This window comes from Squalius cephalus (assembly GCF_949319135.1).
Source record: "Squalius cephalus genome assembly, chromosome: 17".
NCBI lineage: Eukaryota > Metazoa > Chordata > Actinopteri > Cypriniformes > Leuciscidae > Squalius > Squalius cephalus.
Genome location: NC_137138.1, coordinates 7,818,251 through 7,840,763, shown reverse-complemented (window position 1 = coordinate 7,840,763; position 22,513 = coordinate 7,818,251). Strand labels below are relative to the sequence as shown.

Genomic DNA, 22,513 nt, shown 5'->3' with positions numbered 1-22,513 from the left:
TCTTACCTTATTAGCAAATGCTTTTTTTCTTATCGTAAGCATAAACCCCACACAATTTTGTTAAAAGGATATTTAAAACAAAGAAAAACAATATCTACAACACCGTTCAAAAGTTTGGGGTCAGTACATTGTTACACACAACAGTACATAACTGTTTTCAACATTAATAATAATAAGAAATGTTTTTTGAGCAGCAAATCAGCATATTAGAATGATTTCTGAAAGATCATGTGACACTGAAGACTGGAGTAATGATGCTGAAAATTCAACTTTTGTATATATTACATTTTTAAATATATTCAAATAGAAAACAGTTATTTTAAATTGTAATATTCACACTATTACTGTATTTCTAATCAAATAAATTTGTCTTCGGTGAGCATAAGAGACTTCTTTCAAAAATATAAAAAATCTTACTCTCTGAAAACAAGTTCTGTCAGGACCACTATCGCCAAATACAATTGACAATTAGCATACAGTTTGGATTGGCGGTATGGTTCTGTTCTGGGCGAGAACTCCCTGCGCATCTATGCAGCCTAGCATGGATAAGAGCAGCGATAACCCCCCTTAGGGTAAACAGAACAGAACCAACATGAATGTATGCAAATATATTTAATTCAAGATTTAAAGTACAACATAATTTGAGAATTTATTCTGATTCAAGGGGAATCAGAATGCCAAATCCTGACTGGGCGAGAGGCGGAGCTGGGGATGGAGGAGGGTAATTAGCTCCAAAGAAACACGATAGCTGCTGATAATACTGAAGGAGCTTATGTATATATACAGTGATAGGCGTCGTATTCCTATAGGTAGACGTGGATCAGCTGAGAGTCAGCTGATGCGAGCTTGTCTAACATGGCCTGCCAGAACTGACGCTACGCTTGATTTTTAATATCTGCAAGTTTTCTCAGATATTTTTCTTAGAAAAATTAACTGGAAAACATGACAGAGATATTAAGAAATGTATGAAATTAAATGCGCATTACAAAGTTCCTCTGGATTAACCGAGATGAAAGTAATGCAGTAATAATCAGAGCAGAGGGCATGTAGTAAATCTTCTCCTGTGGTGCAGTGAGGGTGTTTGTCGTGTAACCTGTGGTCTCGGTTTATCAGATTTTGTGACCTCATCCTTCAGGACGATGTAACTAGGCTCTTTAATCCTCTTACCTACATGGCATCTATTTTTGAGTGTGTGTTTGTGCACGTATATGAGTGTGAAAGTATATGTAATACAGCCATATTCTATTTCTGCCAGTAGCATGTAACTTTTACTAAAGTGCAACCATTACAGTGCATAGATTCATTTTTGGCAGTGCTCTCTAATCTCTAACCTAAGACTGAAAATCCTGTTTCTTTCATTCAAAAGTTGATCATGTTAAAAGGATTAAATGGATTGCAGCTGGCAGGATTTCCACCTAGGTGAACTCAACAAATGCTTAACCCAAGTTCTGATCAGGCACAAACCAGACATTGTGATAAATCCTCTGTTCAATGTTTATCTAAATCTCTATCTTAACTAGCCACAATAAACGACGGGCAACAAGACATTTTGTTAGATGCTTGGTTTTCAGTCACAATGTGTGATTAAACATGAATTGCTGTGATTTTTATTGTGAAAGTATTTATTAGTATTTATATTAATATTTACACTACCATTAAAAAAGTCAGAGTCAGTAAGATTTATAATATTTTTGAAAGAAGTCTGTTATGCTCACCAAGGCTAAAATACAGTAAAACAGTTATATTGTGAAATATTATTACAATTTAAAATAACTGTTTTGTATTTTAATTTAAGTTAAAATCATTTATTATTGCAATGACAGGTGAACTTTCAGCATCATTACTCCAGTCTTCACTGTCACATGATCCTTCAGAAATCATTCTAATATGATGATTTGATGCTCAAAAAACATTTCTTTATTATCAATGTTGGAAAGAGTTGTGCTGCTTCATATTTTTGTGGAAACTTGGACAAAACATTTTCAGGATTCTTTGATGAATAGAATTCATTTTTAACAGTATAAATGTCGTTACTGTCACTTTGAGTCAATTTAGTCATTTTAATGGTATTTATTTTTAATTAAACTTAATTTTTTATATTTAATTTAATATTATATTTAATCATATTTAATGTATTCATATTTATGTTAATATTTCACTTTTTAAATAAAAGAGTTTGTTCAATAGCATTTCTATTTTTGCGATAGTATTGAAATTAGTATTAAGACTGGGATTGGTATGGGCTACTAAAATGTTGGTAGTTTGACAACCCCATGGCATAGCGTGTGTGTGTGTGTGTGTGTGTGTGTGTGTGTGTGCGCGTGTGTGAGCTGATCAGAGATCTGTTTTTGCAGGTTCATAAGTTGAGCAAAGAAGACAAAAGCTGTGGTGAAAACTCACAATCAGGTACAATACCAGACCTTCTCACTTTATTTTATTTGTTTGAATCCCTCATGCACGATTGCTTAATTAGCACACTGGAACCCATAACAGCTCTTTATAGATTTGGTTTGTGTGACATGCTGTGAAGCAAACAAAAGCATGATTGAAAATGCACAGATCAATGCTGCACTGAGAAGTAGAGAGAAAAGATAGAGAGATAGGTCATGGTGCAGAATAGACAGATGGCTGCAGTGCACCCTGGGACTCTCAGACTGGTAAAATTAGCCATAATAATTTGCCTGCCAATATATTTGCATGCATGTGCATATGTTACATGACACAATAAAAGTAACAACGGTTACCATTTCACATCATTTGTGCTGTTTTCTAGGGCAAGATTCACTGTTATTATTGTTTATACTACAATAAAAAAAAATTTTTAAAAATGGTGTAAAATGAAAAAGAGATTTTTTTTTATTAAAGAGTGTTCCTAATTTCTTAAAGAGTGGTCCTTATACTAACAGGTTAATTTAAATAATTTAATTCAAATATAAATTAACTGTATAAATTAACTAAAAAAAGTATCTATATAAATGTATAAATCCTTATAAGGCTGTAATGCATTATTAATAATAATAATAATAATTTTAATAATATAGTCATCGTTTGAGCAACCACTAACCCTTTAATATTTAATTGTGGTGTTTAACTAGTTCCACACTGTTATTATTGCTTGAATATGAATTATACCTCAAACCTAGCAACTTTTTGAGGAAAGGTGTGTTATCACTTTTCTAAGCAATCAGACTTATAATTTTTGTTTTGCAGATTTCAACATACCAAAATATCAGAGTAAGCAATTACCTAGCAATCACCCAGAGCACCATAGCAACCACTTGGCGACACCCTGCAGCCTTCTAGAAGACCTTATCAACTGTATAGCAATGCAATAAAACCCAAACAATCACCTAATAGACCTTAGCAACTGCGTAACATTGCCCTGGTAGCCACCCACTACATGCATTATATCAGCAGCTTTTTCATTAAACAAATTTGAGCATCTAATATTTTTTAGTATTCTGAGAAAGGAAAGTGTGTCAGTTGCTTCATGAAACCACTGCTGTGCTTGTGATGATGTTGATCATAGTAATGATGATGATGATGAAGGTAAAAAATAGTGATGCTGGTTGGCTGTGTAAGAGATGATTAATGTAGTTACTTCTTTATGTACGTGTGCACTCATTCCTCTTTTGTATTTATCCAGAGTGCAATTCCTTACGTCACAAGGACCGGAGGAAAGAGTCTGTGGACGTCAGATCTATCAGCTCTCACAGCAGCGATGGTAAGAGGAAGAGAGGATACGTTTCATCAGAATACACCATAAATAAGGGAAAGCGAATCCCTTTAACAGTTTTGAAGTAATAATGAAGAGAAATGGAAAAGAAAAGCCAGGGAAAACGAGAGATTTGTGCTTATGTGTGCACATGTGTGTTTAATGTGTGTGTGTGTGTTGTGTGTGTGTGTGTGTGTGTGTGTGTGTGTGTGTGTGTGTGTGTGTGTGTGTGTGTGTGTGTGTGTGTGTGTGTGTGTGTGTGTGTGTGTGTGTGTGTGTGTGTGTGTGTGTGTGTGTGTGTGAGCTCTGGCTAAGAGGGGCTTTTTGTGACGTAGTTTGATGACATCAGCACACCCACAGTCTCAGTGCACTCTGACGCAGATGGATCTATTTAAAGAGCTCTTTTCTTCTCTCTCTCTCTCTCTCTTTCTCTCTTTCTCTCTTTCAGCTCCCAGTCTACAGAATCGCAGATATTCCTCTATGGCCCGAATCCACTCCATGACTATTGAGGCTCCGATCACTAAGGTACACCTGCATTATTATACACACCTAAATACAAAAAGCCCATAAACCTTTATAACCCCCCACACACACACACACACACACACACACACACACACATCACTAAAGAGAACTACAACCACTTCTACACTCAGACCTTTATAGACCATTATAACCACCTGCATCAATACAGAATCATCTGACAAGAAGTAGTACATCAAAAACTATAGTAAACAATAAGCTGTTCAATTTGACTCTGGATGACAGGAAGAGGAATTTACTGAATTGCAATTCACTGAAATTCTGGAAAATTATGTCTATCTGTCTGTCTCTCTCTCTCTCTCTCTCTCTCTCTCTCTATTTGTCTGTCTATCTATCTATCTATCTATCTATCATTCTGTCCATTTGTCTGTCTATCTAACTATCTGTTGCTCTATCTATTTATCTATCTATATATCGATCTATCTCTGTCTATCTGTCTGTCGGTGTATCGATCTGTCTATCTGTCCATCTATCTATCTATCTATCTATCTATCTATCTATCTATCTATCTATCTATCTACAGTATCTATCTCTGTATATCTATCTATCTACAGTATCTATCTCTGTCTATCTGTCTGTCTATCTGTCTGTCGGTGTATCGATCTGTCTATCTATCTATCTATCTATCATCTATATATCGTTTCAAGGCTTTTTAAACTTTTCAAGCTAAAACTCAGTCTTTACAAACTTTGATTTTTCTAGCTAAAAAATAGCAGTAATATGGATTTATTTGAATTTTAATCCACTTTACATTTTATATCCATCCATTCAAATTTAAATGCTAACTTTGAATCCTCTCTGCCACTTCAATTCTAATTCAGTTCAGCTGGCACAAAACCCTGAGACACGCACTGAACACCTTTGTCTGCTGTGGTATATTTACGATTACTTGTGACTCAGGATTTGTTTGTGACAATGGAAGCAATGGAAGTGTCAAAAGGGGAAATTCTTTACAGAGATATTTATGGATCTAAACCTTTGATAAGTGGTTTGTAGTTGTCTCTCACCCTCTGTCTTCAGTCTGCCTGTGTTTTGTTGCCTTTATAGGTGATAAATATCATTAACGCAGCACAGGAGAGCAGTCCCGTGACAGTAGCGGAAGCTCTGGATCGTGTTCTGGAGATTTTGCGGACCACCGAACTCTACTCACCCCAACTGGCCTCAAAAGAAGACGACCCCCACACCAATGACCTGGTGGGAGGGCTCATGAGTGTAAGTAGAGGTTCATGGGTCATCTAGCATGTCTAATACTGACTCTATTACAAGCATTCACCTTTTATTCTTAAAGCTATTATATTTTATTACTAACCCTATTTATTATTATCTTTATTTCAAAAGAGCAAGATCAATCTTGTTTCCATCATATGACTCTTGTTTGGAACTAAATGGCACAACAGACTACAAGTCATCTCAAACCACATGATACACAGAAATAGCCTTAAAATCCTCTTCAAACACATAGAGTACAAAAACATCATAAACAGTACAGATCAATATTAAACAGCTGAGAAATTCCACAGACTGATTTCATCTACGCAAATAAAAACTAGAGCAGATTTTTTTAGCAGAGCATCATCATTACGGGAGATATTCAGACTTGCTCTGCCAGGAAAAATTTCTTAGAGTGTGTGACTGTATGTCAATGGCAGTCAGTAGATGTGAATGCTCTTATTTTTGTGGCTCAGATACATTGGCACAGGGTGTTTCACAGTTAGCCAGCAGTCTGTGATGACAGTGCCGTGCTTGTTTACACATTAGTCTATCTGTATGACATCCCCATGTCTCCCGCTTTGAAAGTATTCCACTTTACCAAGAGTTGTTAGACTGATGGAGTCTTCACATGAACAGAGGTTTGCAGGGACACGCAGCACAGAAGTGACTGATTTGAGAGTTGGTGATTTCAGACAGCATGATACAAGTTGAACAGTATGTCAATGCACAGTGATTAACAGTGACGCTCAAATTATCAGCTTCCTGATATAGCTGGATACAAATACCAAGGAGTTTTAACGGTTTACTTTTTGGCTGCAGACACGAGTTAGAAGATTGTTAGTTGGCAGGGTTCCCACGGTTCTTGAAAGCTTGGTGATATCAGGCCAGGACAAAGGTTATTGAAATTTCTAATTATATTCAGTTATAAAACATTAGCATTTGAATTTCAAATATTTCAAAATATTTCTTTCTAGAAATTATGACATTGAATATATGTACTTTTAAAAATTCCATTTTTGTTTATACTTTTAAAACTGCTTAATTGTTAGGACCAGATTTACTAGACAGGGCAAAATAGCATGAGAGCGCAAAAAACAGTCAATTGACGAGCGCAAACCTTAGTAAATCACCTTGCATGATTAATTTAAATACTCGCCTCCATAAATTTTGCATCTGAAAGAGAAACTCCTACAAATGCATATGCAATAAGGTCAGCTGCTGCAAAAAATAACTGTTCACGCATTTGAAGTGCTAATTTTTCACTGCGTGTCTTTAGTAAGCCTTGACAGTAGTTTTTATAATAGCTGACACAGCCAAACCATATTTTAATATATCAGGAAAAAACACTTACAGCTCTTTTTATTATAACATTTATAAAAAAAAATCCAAACACAACAAACAAAACTGTCATTTGTCACATTTTCAATTGCACATTAAATTATTTCAGTTCACAGGAAATGCAATTTTTAAAATGGTTTGCACAGCTATCGATATAAAAACTAACCATAAAAACTGGTTACACTTTATTTTAAGGTGACGTATTTACATTGTACTTGCTCAAATAAGTACTAAGTAATATTAATTAACTACATTACTGTAGAGTTACCATTAGGGTTAGGGTTTGGTTTAGGGTTAGTTACTTGTAATTATGCATAATTTACTGTTATTACTATAATAAGTACATGTACTAGGGCTGTCAAACGATTAATCGCGATTAATCGCATCCAAAATAAAAGTTTATGTTTACATAATATATGTGTGTGTGTGTATGGAGTATAATTATTTTCTATATATAAATACACACACATGCATATATATTTAAGAAAAATGTGTTATTTATATATAAAATATTTATATATAATATAAATTATATATAATATAAATATATATATACACAGTATATACATGCAAATATTTCTTAAATATATACATGCATGTGTGTGTATTTATATATAGAAAATAATTATACACCGTACACACACATATATTATGTAAAAACAAACTTTTATTTTGGATGCGATTAATCGCGATTAATCGTTTGACAGCCCTAGTAGTAACGTGTAACTACATCACCTTAAAATAAAGTGTTACCTAAAAACTATTTTCAAAAGTAACAAATATTGTTATACAAATAAAAAAATATGAATAAGAATAAGCTCAACCAGGCCTCGCCAACTTTTTTGCTTATTCCGTGGGCGGGGATTATTTAAATGAGTAACATTATGACTTCATAAGATCTGGAAAAAGTGCGTTGTAGTCCAAACAAGCTGTTCGTTGTAATTCTTCAAAAGTGTAACTTCCGTTAAGCTGTAAACAATCAGTGAAAAGGCTCGCTCTATGAACGCAATACGTTAAAAAAGTGTCACAATGAGATGACATTAATCTTCTCATCCTTCAACCATCGAACATTAAAAGGAAATTTAAAAGTGTAAAAGCATCAACAAGGTACTTTCAACAGACCAAATAACCCCAAAAGCGTGAATCTTTCCACAGCAATAACGGACGGGTTAAATATCACTGTAGTAATATATATATCTGTATTATGTAACTAATGTTGTCTTAATCAAAAATGTTCATTAACTTCAGCATTACGTGATACTATTTCAAAGTGATTTACGTAATTTTGACAGATTATAAATTGCATTTACCTGTGAAAACAAACCTGGAAAGAGATGTGAGGATTTGAGGAGGATAACGAGAGATTCTTCATGCATTCCAGTGAATTATTAATGGAATATATCGTAAATTAAATTCGGGAGAACAGACCACAAATGTGCAGTATATGTTGTCCTTTTTCATCCTTTTACAGCGGATATAAGAGAAAAAAGAAATTAATCACGAGGAAAGGAAAGCAGCGACTGAAAAGAGCTCTTGCCATAGATATTCTTGTTATAACATGTCACGTTAAAAATATCAAAATTTAACGTTATTCTCATGATGTCTGAAAATAAACCATGAAGGAAAAGTGACCGCTCATGCAGTCAAACCGACGGATAAGCTTTATTTGTAGGGCAACCTTATGATTTGAAATGATTCGTTTCAGCCTTTTTGAATGGAAGTTCCCCAAACCGGAAGTGCCACCCATAATTCAAAACACACAGTAAGGTCGTCAGGAATACAGTGGATAGGAAGAGTAGAATAGGGAAAAAGGAGAGGGAGCAGAGATTGGTAAATTGGTGTAGTGGACAGTGTAAGAGGAGAAATTGAAAGAAGACATGAACAGAAAGGAAGAGAATAGCAGGAGGAAAGAGGAGTGAAGAGACACAGAAGGTATAGACTTTCAAATGAAATGGGAGTCACCCTAATTGACCATGTAATAAATCATGGCCTCTTCTTGAGAGAAACCAGAAAACAGATCCAAAGTGTTAGTATGGCATTCTTTGCTTAGAGGTAAAAGGAAGTTTTAAATACCTACGTTATCTGTGGTAACATCCCAACGCCATCCTCACTGATGAGAGCGCCGTTTAAGTGAAACACACTTTCCTCTCAATAGCAAAATAAACATACAAGAAAAATAACAGCGGTGAGAAAACAGCAGTAAAGAAAGCAACTGATCACAGCGATTTAGATTTAGACCAGCTCTGCAATTCAGCACTATCCAATCAAGTCACGTCACGTTTATTTATACCACTTTACAATATTGCTTAACAGTTTTTTAAAAATGCTTAGACACTAAAAGTGTTACTTGAGGCTCACTCAGTGAAACCATTCACTCATACATCTAATCCTCAGATCAGGTCTGCAAAACTGCAAGCACATTATATGCTTCACACTCAGTTTGCATTTGTAAAACATACTTTTTGCAAAATGCTTAACACAGTTCTCTACATTAGAAACATCATTCAAAACTAACAGCTCTTGTGTTTCATTTATAAAACGCTGCCATTTGAATTACACATTTATTTTCCGATTACCTACATCAAACGCTCGTGTGAAAACACTTATACATAAATTGATCACTTAAAAATCAAAACTCAATTTTTTCAGAAAGAAAGAAATTATTTTTCCCCCTTGCATTTCTGTTTATTTTGTAAATAATAAATATATACTGAATATGCAACAAGTCAAGTCACCTTTATTTCTAGAGCGCTTTACACAATACAGATTGTTTCAAAGCAGCTTCACAATAGAAACAAATTCAAATTCTGCTGTAAAGCAGCTCTAACAAGCCAATAGTGTCATTATTCAGATCGAGTCAGTTCAGTGTTGATTCAGTTCAGTTCAATAAATGTAAAGTTTATCAATTGTGCATACAGACTGTGTATTTATGCTCATACATGTATGTGTGACAAACTCCTGTACACGCCACTGCACACTGAACAAGCAAAAGACACAATATAGTAGTGTTTTACATTTAGTTTAGTGTTTGTGTGGCTTATCATTTAATGGTTTGTGTGTAGAGTTACTATGCAAAAACACATTTTTTAGAAGAGTTAAAATACGAAAAAACGTATAAAACAAAACTCCACATTGAAGAAATTAACGAAAAATATGTTTTTTCATTAGTGTATTTGTGTCTTTAGCTGAATATACAGAACAGTTATGTGTCTATAGCTGAATATTACTGTTTTTTCTGTATTTTTGATTAAATAAATGCCTAATGACCCCAAACTTTGAAACGGTAGTGTAGCTCTGAAACCTAAAAATGCTAAATAACTACAAGCCAGATTCAGGTCGCTTCCTTTCATAATTGTCACTTTTTTTCTGTTACATGAAGGTCAAACGGATGCGATGCACAAATCTCAAGAGTTTAAATGACCTTTTTGGTGGGTGACCTTTTGAGGGAGAGGTCAGAGGTCAATTACACAGTGAAATATCCGGGTTGAGATAGTGCAGCTGGAAGCCTGTGATCATTACAGACGGGATGTGTGTGTGTCATATTTATGCATGTACAGTTCTATTATCCTACGCCTGCAACATCTCAGACAGAGTTTGTTTTAAGTGCTGGATGAGTCTATTTGAATCTGGATCTGTTTTCTGTGTGTTTAATATCCTCCAGGCCTGATAAATGGCTTTTCTCATGAGAGCGTGCAAGCGCGAGTGAGTTATGGGTTGCGTGGTAGTGCTGTGCTTAAGTGTGTTGTTATGATTATGTTGGCTGGAAACGATATTTTGGCTTCCTCAAGTCCTTTTTTCTTTTATTTCAGTCATATATATTGATGTGTATTTTTCTTCAATTCAGGATGGACTCAGAAGGCTCTCTGGGAATGAGTACGTCTTCTCCAAAAGTGCATTACAAAGTAAGTTCTCGCCATGAAAATTATTATTATAATACAGATTGGATGAAAAGTTGGATGTTGTAAACTAGCTTTGAATAAACTGTTAATAAAGACAGAATGAATAAAAAATTTGCCCTATTTACCTTCTTGGATTGAAAGGCCCAAACCAAGGACCGTTTCCGATAAGCAAGTGAAGGTTTCTGAGTTCGTTCTTTTCAGTGTGGTAAAGTAATTTAACTCCAATTAAACTTTTATCTGACTCCATTCGAATTTAGGTTGGAATGCCAATTGTTTTTTTGTTTTTTCATTTGTATAATATTTTATCTACGCATTTGATTATTCTATTTAACTCTTTATTGAAATTACTCTTGTTCATCCAGATTCCTACAGTATAACACTTCGAGTCTCGCACTGGCCGAGTATACGATCTTATAATCACAAACTCGTCAGTCTTGGTCGTTAGACAGAGGTGATTGACTAATATTCTATACGGCCGTACTCTACTTGCTCATTCTAGAATATGTTATTTAGTCCCCATAGATCTGAACACACTTAATTAAGGCAAGATTATATCTAACCAGAGGTCATGACCATTACCATAGAACCAAACTGACCAACTTATCTTCTTCTAATGGTAACTTTGTATAATCATGCCGTGGTTTCCCACATACATTTAGTTAGAATAGTATTACAATAATCAGAGGTTGAGGCTCACCCTATTTAGATTGGTCTAACAACACTCTATTGCTCTAAACGGAAAACCCATTATTAGCCTCTACAGTTTTAAGTATACATTGACTAATGCCAATGTGTTAGTCTGAGCTCTAAAATATCAGTCGGCATGCCACAATGCTCCACCTAAGCTGTATTTTAGTCCGTTACTAACCTGAGCGTAGATTTGTGGTGTTAGATGCATACCTGACATTAGAAAAAATACATAATGCTGAGTGTCTGAGGACATTCAGCATTACAGGCTGATCTGACTACAAATCTCGCCTTGAGCCTCCTGCAACGTCTCTTTAAATACTCAGACCAAGACAGAAACCTCTTTCAAATGGAAACATGAGATAACAATGGGAATTTGCATTACTCAAGTCTCCAGACCTGGGTAGTTTACACCTTACTGAGGACAGAAGGAAATTTGCTTTAGAGCACACCCACCACAGTAAGTTAAATATCTCTAAACTCTTAAAGCATTTATTAGCTTTTGGTTTACTTCTGTGGGAATGGGACCTTTGTACCAGCCGCACTGAGACATTTCAAATGATATCAAACAATATAGGATCATACTTATTATGTATTATATGGCATCATAGGATATAATATTCACTTAAACATTATTAATTACAATTAGATTATGCAGAAAATGGCTAGGAAATGTCGAAACAAAGAAAATGAAAGCTTATATTATTTGATATACAAAAAATATATATTTTAAAATACATAAAAGTGTTGAAATGTAAATTATAATGCTTATTATTTAATAGTAATATCTTAATATTTATTCACAATATACTCAAATATTTTAAAGAGAATTTTTACTGTATATTAAGGTATTACTATTAAGTATTACAAATTAATGTTAAATGTCTGTTTTACTCAAGACATGTACAATTCCACTTTGGGTGTTTGTTGTACATTTTTGATTGATGATAATTTGGGTGTCTGAATTGTTTTTGTTTCTTTCTGCCATATTCCATCTTGACCCTGAACCTTTGACCCCCTCAGATATGAGTCAGAGTCAGCTGGCAGTACCTGTGCCGTTAAACGACATCCCGCCATCCATCGCAGAGCTGCTCAATGAGGAGGAATGCTGGGAATTCAATATCCTGGAGCTGGAAGCAGCTACACACAAGAGGTACCATAAATTTAGATCATTATTCTGTTCACTTCGTGGTGTAAAACTTTATTTTTGATGGGAAAAGTTCTGAGTACTATTGTGTGTGTGTGTGTGTGTGTGTGTGTGTGTGTGTGTGTGTGTGTGTGTGTGTGTGTGTGTGTGTGTGTGTGTGTGTGTGTGTGTGTGTGTGTGTGTGTGTGTGAACGCAGGCCGCTCTCATACCTGGGTCTGAAGATCTTCTCTGCTTTTGGCGTGTGTGAGTTCCTGAACTGCACAGAGGCCACATTGCGTTCGTGGCTGCAGGTGATCGAGGCTAATTACCACGCCTCCAACTCCTACCACAATTCTACACACGCTGCAGACGTTCTGCACGCCACAGCCTACTTCCTGCGCAAGGACCGAGTCAAGGTAACCCTGGCAACCAATCAGAATACAGAAACAGAAATGTCTCAATTTATACTTTGGTTAAAGGTAAGGTCAAAGAAGTGCCTTAGCCTTTTCACACGTTAGTTTAAAATATTCTGGCTATACAAAAAATTATATTAATTGATTATTCGAATACAAGTGCTAAAAATTAAAATAATAATTTCAATATTAATATTTAACATTCATTTTTAATATTTCATTTTAATTAAATCTTAATAGTTATTCGAAATTCACTCTAAGATATTTGAAACCGAAATTGTGCATTATTAATTGACGAAGCAAGTTAAGTTTCCACAGTTATTGACTGATGCTGTTAATATCAGAGTGATTAATCAGTCAGTCAACCTAAAAGATGTGGGGTTACTTTTGGACCTTGCCTACACCAACGGTGTCTCTGCTGTGCTTGCAGGGCAGTCTTGACCAGTTAGATGAAGTTGCAGCGCTATTGGCAGCCACGGTCCATGATGTTGATCACCCGGGCCGTACCAACTCATTCCTGTGCAATGCGGGGAGTGAGCTGGCGATTCTGTACAACGACACAGCCGTCCTGGAGAGTCACCACGCCGCTCTCGCATTCCAGCTTACTGTACGAGACAGCAAGTGCAACATCTTCAAAAACATGGAAAGGTATCAGTGTCTGCTTAATCATACATTTTACATGACTCACATTGGTCCAGTACTAAACTCTCTCAAACTCTCAATATTCAGGACTCAGTTTCGGACCCTACGGCAAGCCATAATTGACATGGTGTTGGCAACAGAAATGACTCGACACTTTGAACACGTCAATAAGTTCGTAAACAGCATCAACAAACCCATGAGTGCCATTGAGGAGACGAGCTCCAATGTAAGACACACGTTACTGTGTTTCCATACTGTACATATGTAAGAGTGAAATCTAACCGCTGCTGATCTGCATGTGAAACAGAGTGAAGGCAGTGATTGTGAGGGACAGGCCAGTATTCGCAACTCTCCTGAGAATCGTCTGTTAATTAAACGGATGCTGATTAAATGTGCCGATGTGGCCAATCCCTGCAGACCTCTGGAGAACTGCATCGAATGGGCTGGTCGCATTTCAGAGGAGTACTTTGCTCAGGTAAACACAGTCAGTCACATGCTCATGCACATGCTTACAATGTCGAATTGTATGTTGTCGTTTAACTTTCATAACACAATGTACATCCAATTTAAATGGTAACTTCTGAGTATTCAGTAGTAAATAATGTAGGGCAAGACTTGATTTTATTCATCGGGATTTGATTGGACCATGAGAAGTGTTAAGATGTTACTGCATTTTGATAAAAATGAAGGTGAAAAAATCTATATTTATACAATACCTTTCAGACGTTTGTCTCTTTGTTTGCTTTGTTTCTATTTCAAATTAATGCTGTGTTTTTTTGTTTGTTTGTTTTTTACTGTATTTTCAGCATTATTACTCTTAGTCTTCAGTGTCACATGATCCTTAGAAATCATTCTAATATGCTGATTTGCTGCTCAAGAAATTATTATCAATGTTGAAAACATTTGTGCTGCATAATAGTGTTTTTTTTCTTTTCAGGATTCTTTGATGAATGAAAAGTTTGGCATTATAGGAATAAATGTATTCATATAGAAAACAGTTGTTTTAAATTGTAATAATATTACTGTTACATTGTAATAACATTACTGTTTTACTCTATTTTTGATCAAATCAATGCAGCCTTGGTGAGCACATTTCAAAAAAAAAATTAATCTCTTTTTACATATTAAAAAAACTTTTTTGTGTATATATACAGCATATATTTGTATAAGTATTTGTACAGTACCATTTTTTTTTTTTTTTTTTTTTTTTACAATAACATGTCTCCACTCTCTAATCGTTTGCTTTCTGTGTTTGGAATCTCCCTCTGTCCCTAGACTGATGAGGAGAAAAGACAAGGTTTGCCGGTTGTCATGCCAGTGTTTGACCGGAATACCTGCAGCATTCCTAAATCCCAGATCTCATTTATCGACTATTTCATCACGGACATGTTTGATGCCTGGGATGGTAAGTATACACATACTCACATGCGCAATACATTGGTGATTTCTGCCCATTCTAGCAATTAGGGTTGTGCCACATAGATCAAAATTTTGACATTATTTTGATATTTATCTCAAAATGTATGTATTTTGCTTTGAAATTTGCTTTCAACCTCATAGTAGTGTTATTTTAGTATAACAGACATACTCTTATAGTTGAATTATTTTTTATTTTTTTTTATTTTTTCACTTTCATTTTAACTTTAGTTTAAGTTTTAATAATTTTGCTGTGTTTTTGTCATTTTTATTCATTTTTTTTAATGACTATATTGTTTTCATCAATTTTCATTTCAGTTTTAGTTGTTTTAATATATCAAGGTAAACTAAATGAAAAGAAAAAATGTTTCCTTGGCAACTAGCTTAAGTAATATACTTTTACAGGATTTTATATTTTATTTCAGTTCATGTTTGTTTTATTATGTTTATTTTTTTTTATAACTGTAATAAACCTTCCTCACAGCCACAGTTGCCAAGATTGAAAGATTAGAAATGTTGTCCAACTAAAATACAGTAAAAAAGCAACAACAACAAAAATCACTGAATTCTGAACACAAGAAAGAAAATAGTCATTTTTATTCATATGTACATAGACTTAAATAAACAGCAATGTTGATCTTCATACTGTATAGTTTACACAAGACTGGTAAAATCCCACTCAAGGTTGTTGTTTCTTTATTGTACATTTTTTAGTGACTAAAAACATGTTGCCAGAAATGATCTTCAACTGGTCTAATAGATCTTGCCTTAAGATCACTGTGATTTATTTGAACTGTTTGTGATGAATTTTATATTTCCTTTGTGCATACAACATAAATATTTTACTCAGCTCTATGAAAAAATCCAGGCTCTACAAATATGGGGAAAATTCACCAAATATTGAGTAGAAAATTATCATTCTGGTACAAAATATTATGGAAGCATTATGTACAGTATGTTTGTGTGAGAGAGAGAGAGAGAGAGAGAGAGAGAGAGAGAGAGAGAGAGAGAGAGAGAGAGAGAGAGAGAGAGAGAGAGAGAGAGAGAGAGAGAGAGAATACTTTCCCAGGCATCTTTTGACTCATCTGGTTCTCCTAAAAGAGATGAAATGGTCCATTAGCAGCAGAAGATGTTGGACCGGAGGGGTGAAGCACGAGGGTCTATTAGATGGTTGCTGAAAGGTTGTGATAATGTTATCCAGAGGTTGAGATGATTGTGGTGGTGAGTTTTGGAAACTTTAGGTTCAGCGTTTCCCACTGAGCTGAACTCCAGAGAATAAACCTGCGTACTGTCAACACGCAACAGCCGTGATGTCACGGAAACTTTAAAAATCGTGGAGAGGGACAGGGGTGACTGTGTGTGTGTGTGTGTGTGTGTGTGTGTGTGTGTGTGTGTGTGTGTGTGTGTGTGTGTGTGTGTGTGTGTGTGTGTGTGTGTGTGAGAAAGAGAGAGAGAGAGAGAGAGAGAGAGAGAGAGAGAGAGAGAGAGAGAGAGAGAGAAAGAATGTGCATCTGTGTGTGTTTCTTTGATTTCCGTAGTCTGGGGTCAGGATGCAGTGAAGCAGAATCTCTTGAGCTCTCCGCAGATTTAGTTCCCAAGGTCACGATCAGGTCAATTTATCATAGAGGAGCTGTGTGTGTGTGTGTGTGTGTGTGTGTGTGTGTGTGTGTGTGTGTGTGTGTGTGTGTGTGTGTGTGTGTGTGTGTGTGTGTGTGTGTTTGACAGATTCAGCGGGGGGGCACTGAAAACAAGACTCGGGAGTATCTGAAAGTGCGTCCATATGTGTGAACATACAAATTGCCATATTTACACTCATGCAAACAAAAACATGCACAGTCTACCGTCTGTAGTCCGTCTGCCAGAAACCAATGCAACGGAACAGATGGTAATATGAGGAGAAAGAAAAACATTAGAATCAACAACGTTTGCTTACTGTTATGAAAAAAGACTCTTATCCTCACCAAGGCTGCATTTATTTGATCAAAAATACTCTATTTTAATACATTTTAAAATGTAATTTATTCCTTTGATGCAAAGCTGAATTTTCAGCATCATTCCTCCAGTCTTCAGTGTCACGTGATCCTTTAGAAATCATTCTAATATGATGAACTGATGCTCAAGAAAAATGTCTTATTATTATCAATGTTAAAACCATTTGTTTTGAATAATATTTTTTTGTGAAAACCTTAATTTTTTCAGGATTCTTTAAAGAATGGAAACTTCAAAAGAACAGCATATCTTTGAAATATAAATATTCTGTACCATGTCTTTACTGTCATTTTAATGCAAGCTGAATAAAAGGATACATTTTTCAAAAAAATTAATTACAGTTATCAGGCTGTCAACTATTGTTAACTGCCCAGACCTAATTTTCTCTCTCTCTCTCTCTCTCTCTCTCTCTCTCTCTCTCTCAAGCATTTGCCAGTTTGCCAGGTCTGATGGAGCATTTGGCGGAGAACTACAAATACTGGAAGAACTTGGATGAGATGAAATGTAAAAGCCTGCGGCCTCCACCTCCTCCGTGAACCCTCATGACTCCCTTACCCTCGAGGTCAAAGGTCAGAGGTTGAATGTAGCATCTCTGCCGGGCCTCAAAGATTCCATCCACTGAAACAGCCCTGTTTTCCCTACGACGCTCCACCCCTAGCGACAATCGCCCGGTAACAAGGGTAAAACACAAACAAACGACAAAATGAATGCACTTTATCAGCATACAGTCCTCTTCCAGCATCTTTTTACTTTCTTCACTTCTCTTTTTTTTATCCTCTGTGTTCTTTCAGCTATTTTTAATGGCATTTTTTAATGTCTGACGCAAGAAGATAAAGACTGATCTTAGTCCAGCAGAGGACTGTATATACTATATGCGCTAAACTATGGGATGTACACTGGGACTGAAATGTGTATGCTCAGAGAGGTCTGTAACTATACACATGCACATATAATATTTACAGATATAGATCCAAATGCCAAAAGGGCTTTATTTGGACTCTGAAGCAGTTATAAGGAGGAAAACTGTGTCAGTGGGACTAAACTACTTTGGAAACCACAAAGGACCCAGTAGAGAGCCATGGGGCACTCCCTTCAGTCCTACCACATGTTCCCCCTTATTAATTTGATCAAATTCAATGCAGATGGAATATTTTGACAGAATATTGTCGAGAGAAGCAAATGTCAAGTTGCCAAACCGGAAGAACTGAAGACTTGCTTGTATTCGGACAATGAATTTGGTATTGATCAGCACTGAACACGATTCAGTGTGTGAGAATGTAAAAACTGCAACGGATCAGCCTGCTGCGGGCTATCATTATTCCAGCATTTTCTGTATCAGAACGACTCAAGCCTTTCTCAGACTCCAAGGACTGGTGTGTAATAATCAATAATTTTGATATAAATAGCCAATAATAACAAAGAATATATTTCTCAGAAACACTGTATATCCAGACACATACTGTAATAACGTGAAGCTTGATGATGCGTGTGTGTGTGTGAGCGAGAGAACGAGTGTGTGTATGTTATGATGTGCTTAGTGATAAATATGAAGCATATGAGAACATTTTACATTTTACACATGGCAGTCAACATTCCTACTTCACGCAATGGTCCGTACGGATGCAACATTCCCTAATCTGTGTGTAAACCTAAACTCCAGCACAGCCTCATAACGAGACCACTGACACATTGACATTTTGCTCATGCTGACTGGAGAACTCGCACGTATTATTAGTGTTACACCATTTTTAAGTATTATTTATTTACAAAATGAGCTCAGCTGTATATCGCGTTCGTAATCTCGGTTCTGCTTTTACCATAGACACACATCGCCGACAAGCTTCAAACGTTCACCTTTTGTAGGCCAAAAAGCATCCAGTGCCAAAGTACGTTTATAATCAAACACGATGATGAGTTTTAAACAGATGTTTGGCTGAAGCCGTTGCGACTGAAAAAAAAAGAACAATTTTAGATTTCTTGAAATGTGTCACACTGACCGATTGTTTTTTTTTTAGTGTAACTGTTAGTGTCATTTGTTATCTGGGCACTTTCCGGATTACAGTTGGACGCGTAGCTGAATTGCGTTGGCTCGCAGACAGGCTTAGTAAGAAGTTGTGAAATGTTTATAACTCGGTTGACGTTCAGCCTTTTACTCTTAATACATTGTGTAGACGCGGTTGGAAAGGAGCTTCATCTTTACGATGACTTCACAGCGACCGTTCTAGAAGTCACCAGCACGAGTGCGATGACATCATAATGACATAAACGGGTCTGGTTCTGCGATGCCCTTGTAAGATGGCAGCAGCTGTTTTTGTTGTTCTTCGGTTGGCAGTGCATCTCAGTGACTGTGTTTTTAAGCATTGTGCAGTTAAAGGCATGTGGTGCACATTCAGCAGCTCGCAGGGTTTTGATTTTCCTCTTTCCTGTTCTCTCATCCTTCCTGATTCTATCTGTTTCCCTCCCTTTTTTCTTGTTGCTTTAATGTGGTCATAAGGGTAGAACAGTGGTTTTGGTAGCACTTTTGAAGCCTCTATATGTAATGTATTATATAAAGTATAATTCTTAATGCATGCTATATCAGTGGGTTTTGGCCAATATTAACATTTTTAAAGCATTACTTTTGATTCAGACAATATTTTTTACCAGATAATGTCAGGGATTATTTTTTCCAAAAAAAAAAAAAAAAGTTTGTATGTGTAAAGTGTTTCAGTGTAACCACTGGTATACACAATGATTTAACATGAAATTTGGTAATGATTTATGAATTTTAAAGGCATTGTGTTTTTTAAAGCTACAACTGTGGTCACAATTTTGTACAAGAACTGATTTATTATATAAATGCATTAAGAATTATTTTATAATATACTATATATGCATGCCATTTTTTTTTTTTTTTTTTTTTGAGCTCTACAGATACAAATGCTGCAGTACAAATTATGGCGGATGCTCTTGTCACCATCTAGTGGTAAATCTAAAGAACTATATGCATTATATAAAGGGATAGTTCACCACCAAAAAACCTCAAGCTGTTCCAAACCTGTATGAATTTCCTTCTTCTGCTGAACACAAACTATATTTTGAAAAATGTGTGTAACCAGAACAGTTGATGAACCCCATTGACTTCCATAGTATATATTTTCAATGGGGACTATCAACTGTTCGTTACACACATTCTTCAAAATATATTTTGTGTTCAGCAGAAGAAAGAAATTCAAATAGGGAACAACTTGGACTATAATTTTAACTCTATTGATAGTGTTACGTAGTTGCATTTCACATAACTATAAATTAACAAGTATCATTGAGCTTGTGTTTGTTTATTTCTTAGGAAAAAAATTTGTGTTCATTTTTTTTATAGCTGTTTAATCACGTTACCTAAAGTCCTTATGATCAGTAATCAAGGAAAGTACAACAAACAAAGTTCCTCATGACACTACCAGTTGGACACACTTGAAAAACATTCTTTTAAATTGTAAAAATTAAGAATAAGTAGGTGTGTCCAAACTTTTGACTGGTAGAGTACACAAATGTGCCCCATTTACGGACAGGACATGCTTTAATTTATTGTGTAATGGTAAATTTGATCCGTTTTGATCCTGTGGTGCGAAATCAAATGACATGGTTAAAATGAAATTTGCACTGGAAATTCCAGTGGAGATTCTCAGTCGAGTCTTGATCTGGTCTGATTCTGGGTCTGGAGCCGACAGAGATAAGCCATAGAACATACTAGAACTAATAGTGGAAGTGTAGGTCAGAAGATGATGTGTCTATTCCCTCTTTTCCTGTCCTCCACCCCGCTCATCCTCTCTCTTCCTGTCTTCTGTAGACCTGCATTATCCTGCTCAGTAACAAAACATTTCATTGCATTGTCACACTCAGGCTTTATAGGTAATTTGAAGTACACAACGTAACCAGGGAAAGTCAGATGTTTTGACTATGAATTTATATGGACTCTTTTAAAGATATTAATGTAGTGTAGAGAGCAAACTGAAGCTGATGCCTTAATCTCCGTTATAGACACGTGGTGGGTTAAACCGGTCCTCATTCACGCAACACTGATGATGAGATTCTACAGCAGATTTAAAATATGACGTGACCATGTGATTGTTTCTTTTCAGAAGTCCATTGTGATATAAACATGAGGATTATTAGTTGTTCCGGAGGTTGTTGGATCATTTAGTTACTGGTGGCTTTGTTGTTCAGTGTTTAGTGATGATGTGCGTAAAGAAACAGTACAAGATTTATCAATATTTGGGGGCATAACTTCGAACACAATAGAAAATCATTTTGACTCATCCCTCTGTACATTTTTTTTTTTTTTATCTTCTTTTATTTTTAAAAAGCAAAGCAAATATCGCAGTTACAGTAGTGTACTTAAAAGTTCCAGAGGGTTTAAAATCAGAAACATAAAGCTCATATTTATGAAAAAAAAAATATATATATATAATTTATAATATTATTGTTGTAATATTAACGTTATGATTTTAAAGCTGGAACTAATTTCTAAGGTGGATGAACTCCTATTTAAGCATTACTGATGTAATTTTTGCAGTCACAATTATTTTAGCTTTGAGGTCAATATGATGAACTTGAGCCTAAATATTTCTTTAATTAGAGATGGTTACTGTTATGTTATAGGTTCACCCAAAAGGCTAATTTTTAATTTTAGCTGCGTCTTACTTCAGATTCAGAGAATCTCAACGCTCAGGCTCATGGGAAGCGCTCATGCTCCGTCCATTATCACTAACTAGCTGTGTTTCCATCCACCTATTTTTTATGCATAAAAATTCTTAAAATTTGCATAAAATACTCAATTGAGGTGGGTACATTTGTATCCAATAAGATGACGTGTGCATAAACTATGATGGAAACAAATTTACCAAATAAATCCTTCGATGTGCAACAACAAACTCACGTGACTTTGCTTCAACAGATGATGTGATTGGATAACTGAAATAACCAGTGGACCAATTGCATCGCACAGCAACTCAAATGTTGGTTTGGTCGTTCTGAAACGCCATCCTGTCATCCGAATGATTTGGTTTAATTCCCTCTCAGAAGGATCTCACATGATTGCGTTCCCAAAAAACAGCATGTGAACGAAAGATATCATGACAGCTTTTATTGCGTTGTGTGCGTCATTTATGCCACAGTGGCTTCCCTGATTGTAACAGCTTCCATTTTTATTACTTTTGTTTTTTTTTTGCGCCAATTTTGTTCTCTTGAACACATGGGATGGAAACGGTGCTGTTTTATGCGATATTCCAGTTTTGCGCATGTTAAATTTACAACTGGATGGAAACATAGCTACTGTCAGTACAGCATACTTTACTACCTTACTAACTTTACCTAACTACCTAAAGTATTAAAAAAAGGTGAAATAATTCATGACGGATTAGTCCACGGTCATATATTGAACGTTGTTGTGAATCTTTCCAAAGTCTCATCCTTCACACTTCACCCTCACAATCAAAGGGCTCTCTTATTGGCACACCATTATGACCTCACAGTGACATCATAGCCAGGGGCGGG

General features: G+C 35.7%; 1 protein-coding gene across 4 annotated transcripts in view; it reads left to right on the top strand.

The window, feature by feature from the left end:
- pde8b (phosphodiesterase 8B) overlaps positions 1-19,651 on the top strand; it is a 54,855-nt gene extending 35,204 nt beyond the window's left edge. For 2 of the 4 annotated variants that reach the window (XM_079898606.1, XM_079898608.1), the window contains exons 11-23: positions 2,355-2,406; positions 3,211-3,234; positions 3,647-3,724; positions 4,164-4,240; positions 5,306-5,470; positions 10,653-10,710; positions 12,418-12,547; positions 12,739-12,937; positions 13,365-13,582; positions 13,664-13,802; positions 13,884-14,051; positions 14,852-14,981; positions 17,408-19,651. In XM_079898606.1, the coding sequence (XP_079754732.1) occupies positions 2,355-2,406; positions 3,211-3,234; positions 3,647-3,724; positions 4,164-4,240; positions 5,306-5,470; positions 10,653-10,710; positions 12,418-12,547; positions 12,739-12,937; positions 13,365-13,582; positions 13,664-13,802; positions 13,884-14,051; positions 14,852-14,981; positions 17,408-17,517 (1,548 nt within the window). In that variant the 3' untranslated portion in view covers positions 17,518-19,651. The remainder of the gene's footprint in view (positions 1-2,354; positions 2,407-3,210; positions 3,235-3,646; positions 3,725-4,163; positions 4,241-5,305; positions 5,471-10,652; positions 10,711-12,417; positions 12,548-12,738; positions 12,938-13,364; positions 13,583-13,663; positions 13,803-13,883; positions 14,052-14,851; positions 14,982-17,407) is intronic. The other 2 variants (XM_079898607.1, XM_079898609.1) reach the window with 1 other exon arrangement.
- Positions 19,652-22,513: the final 2,862 nt, after the last annotated feature.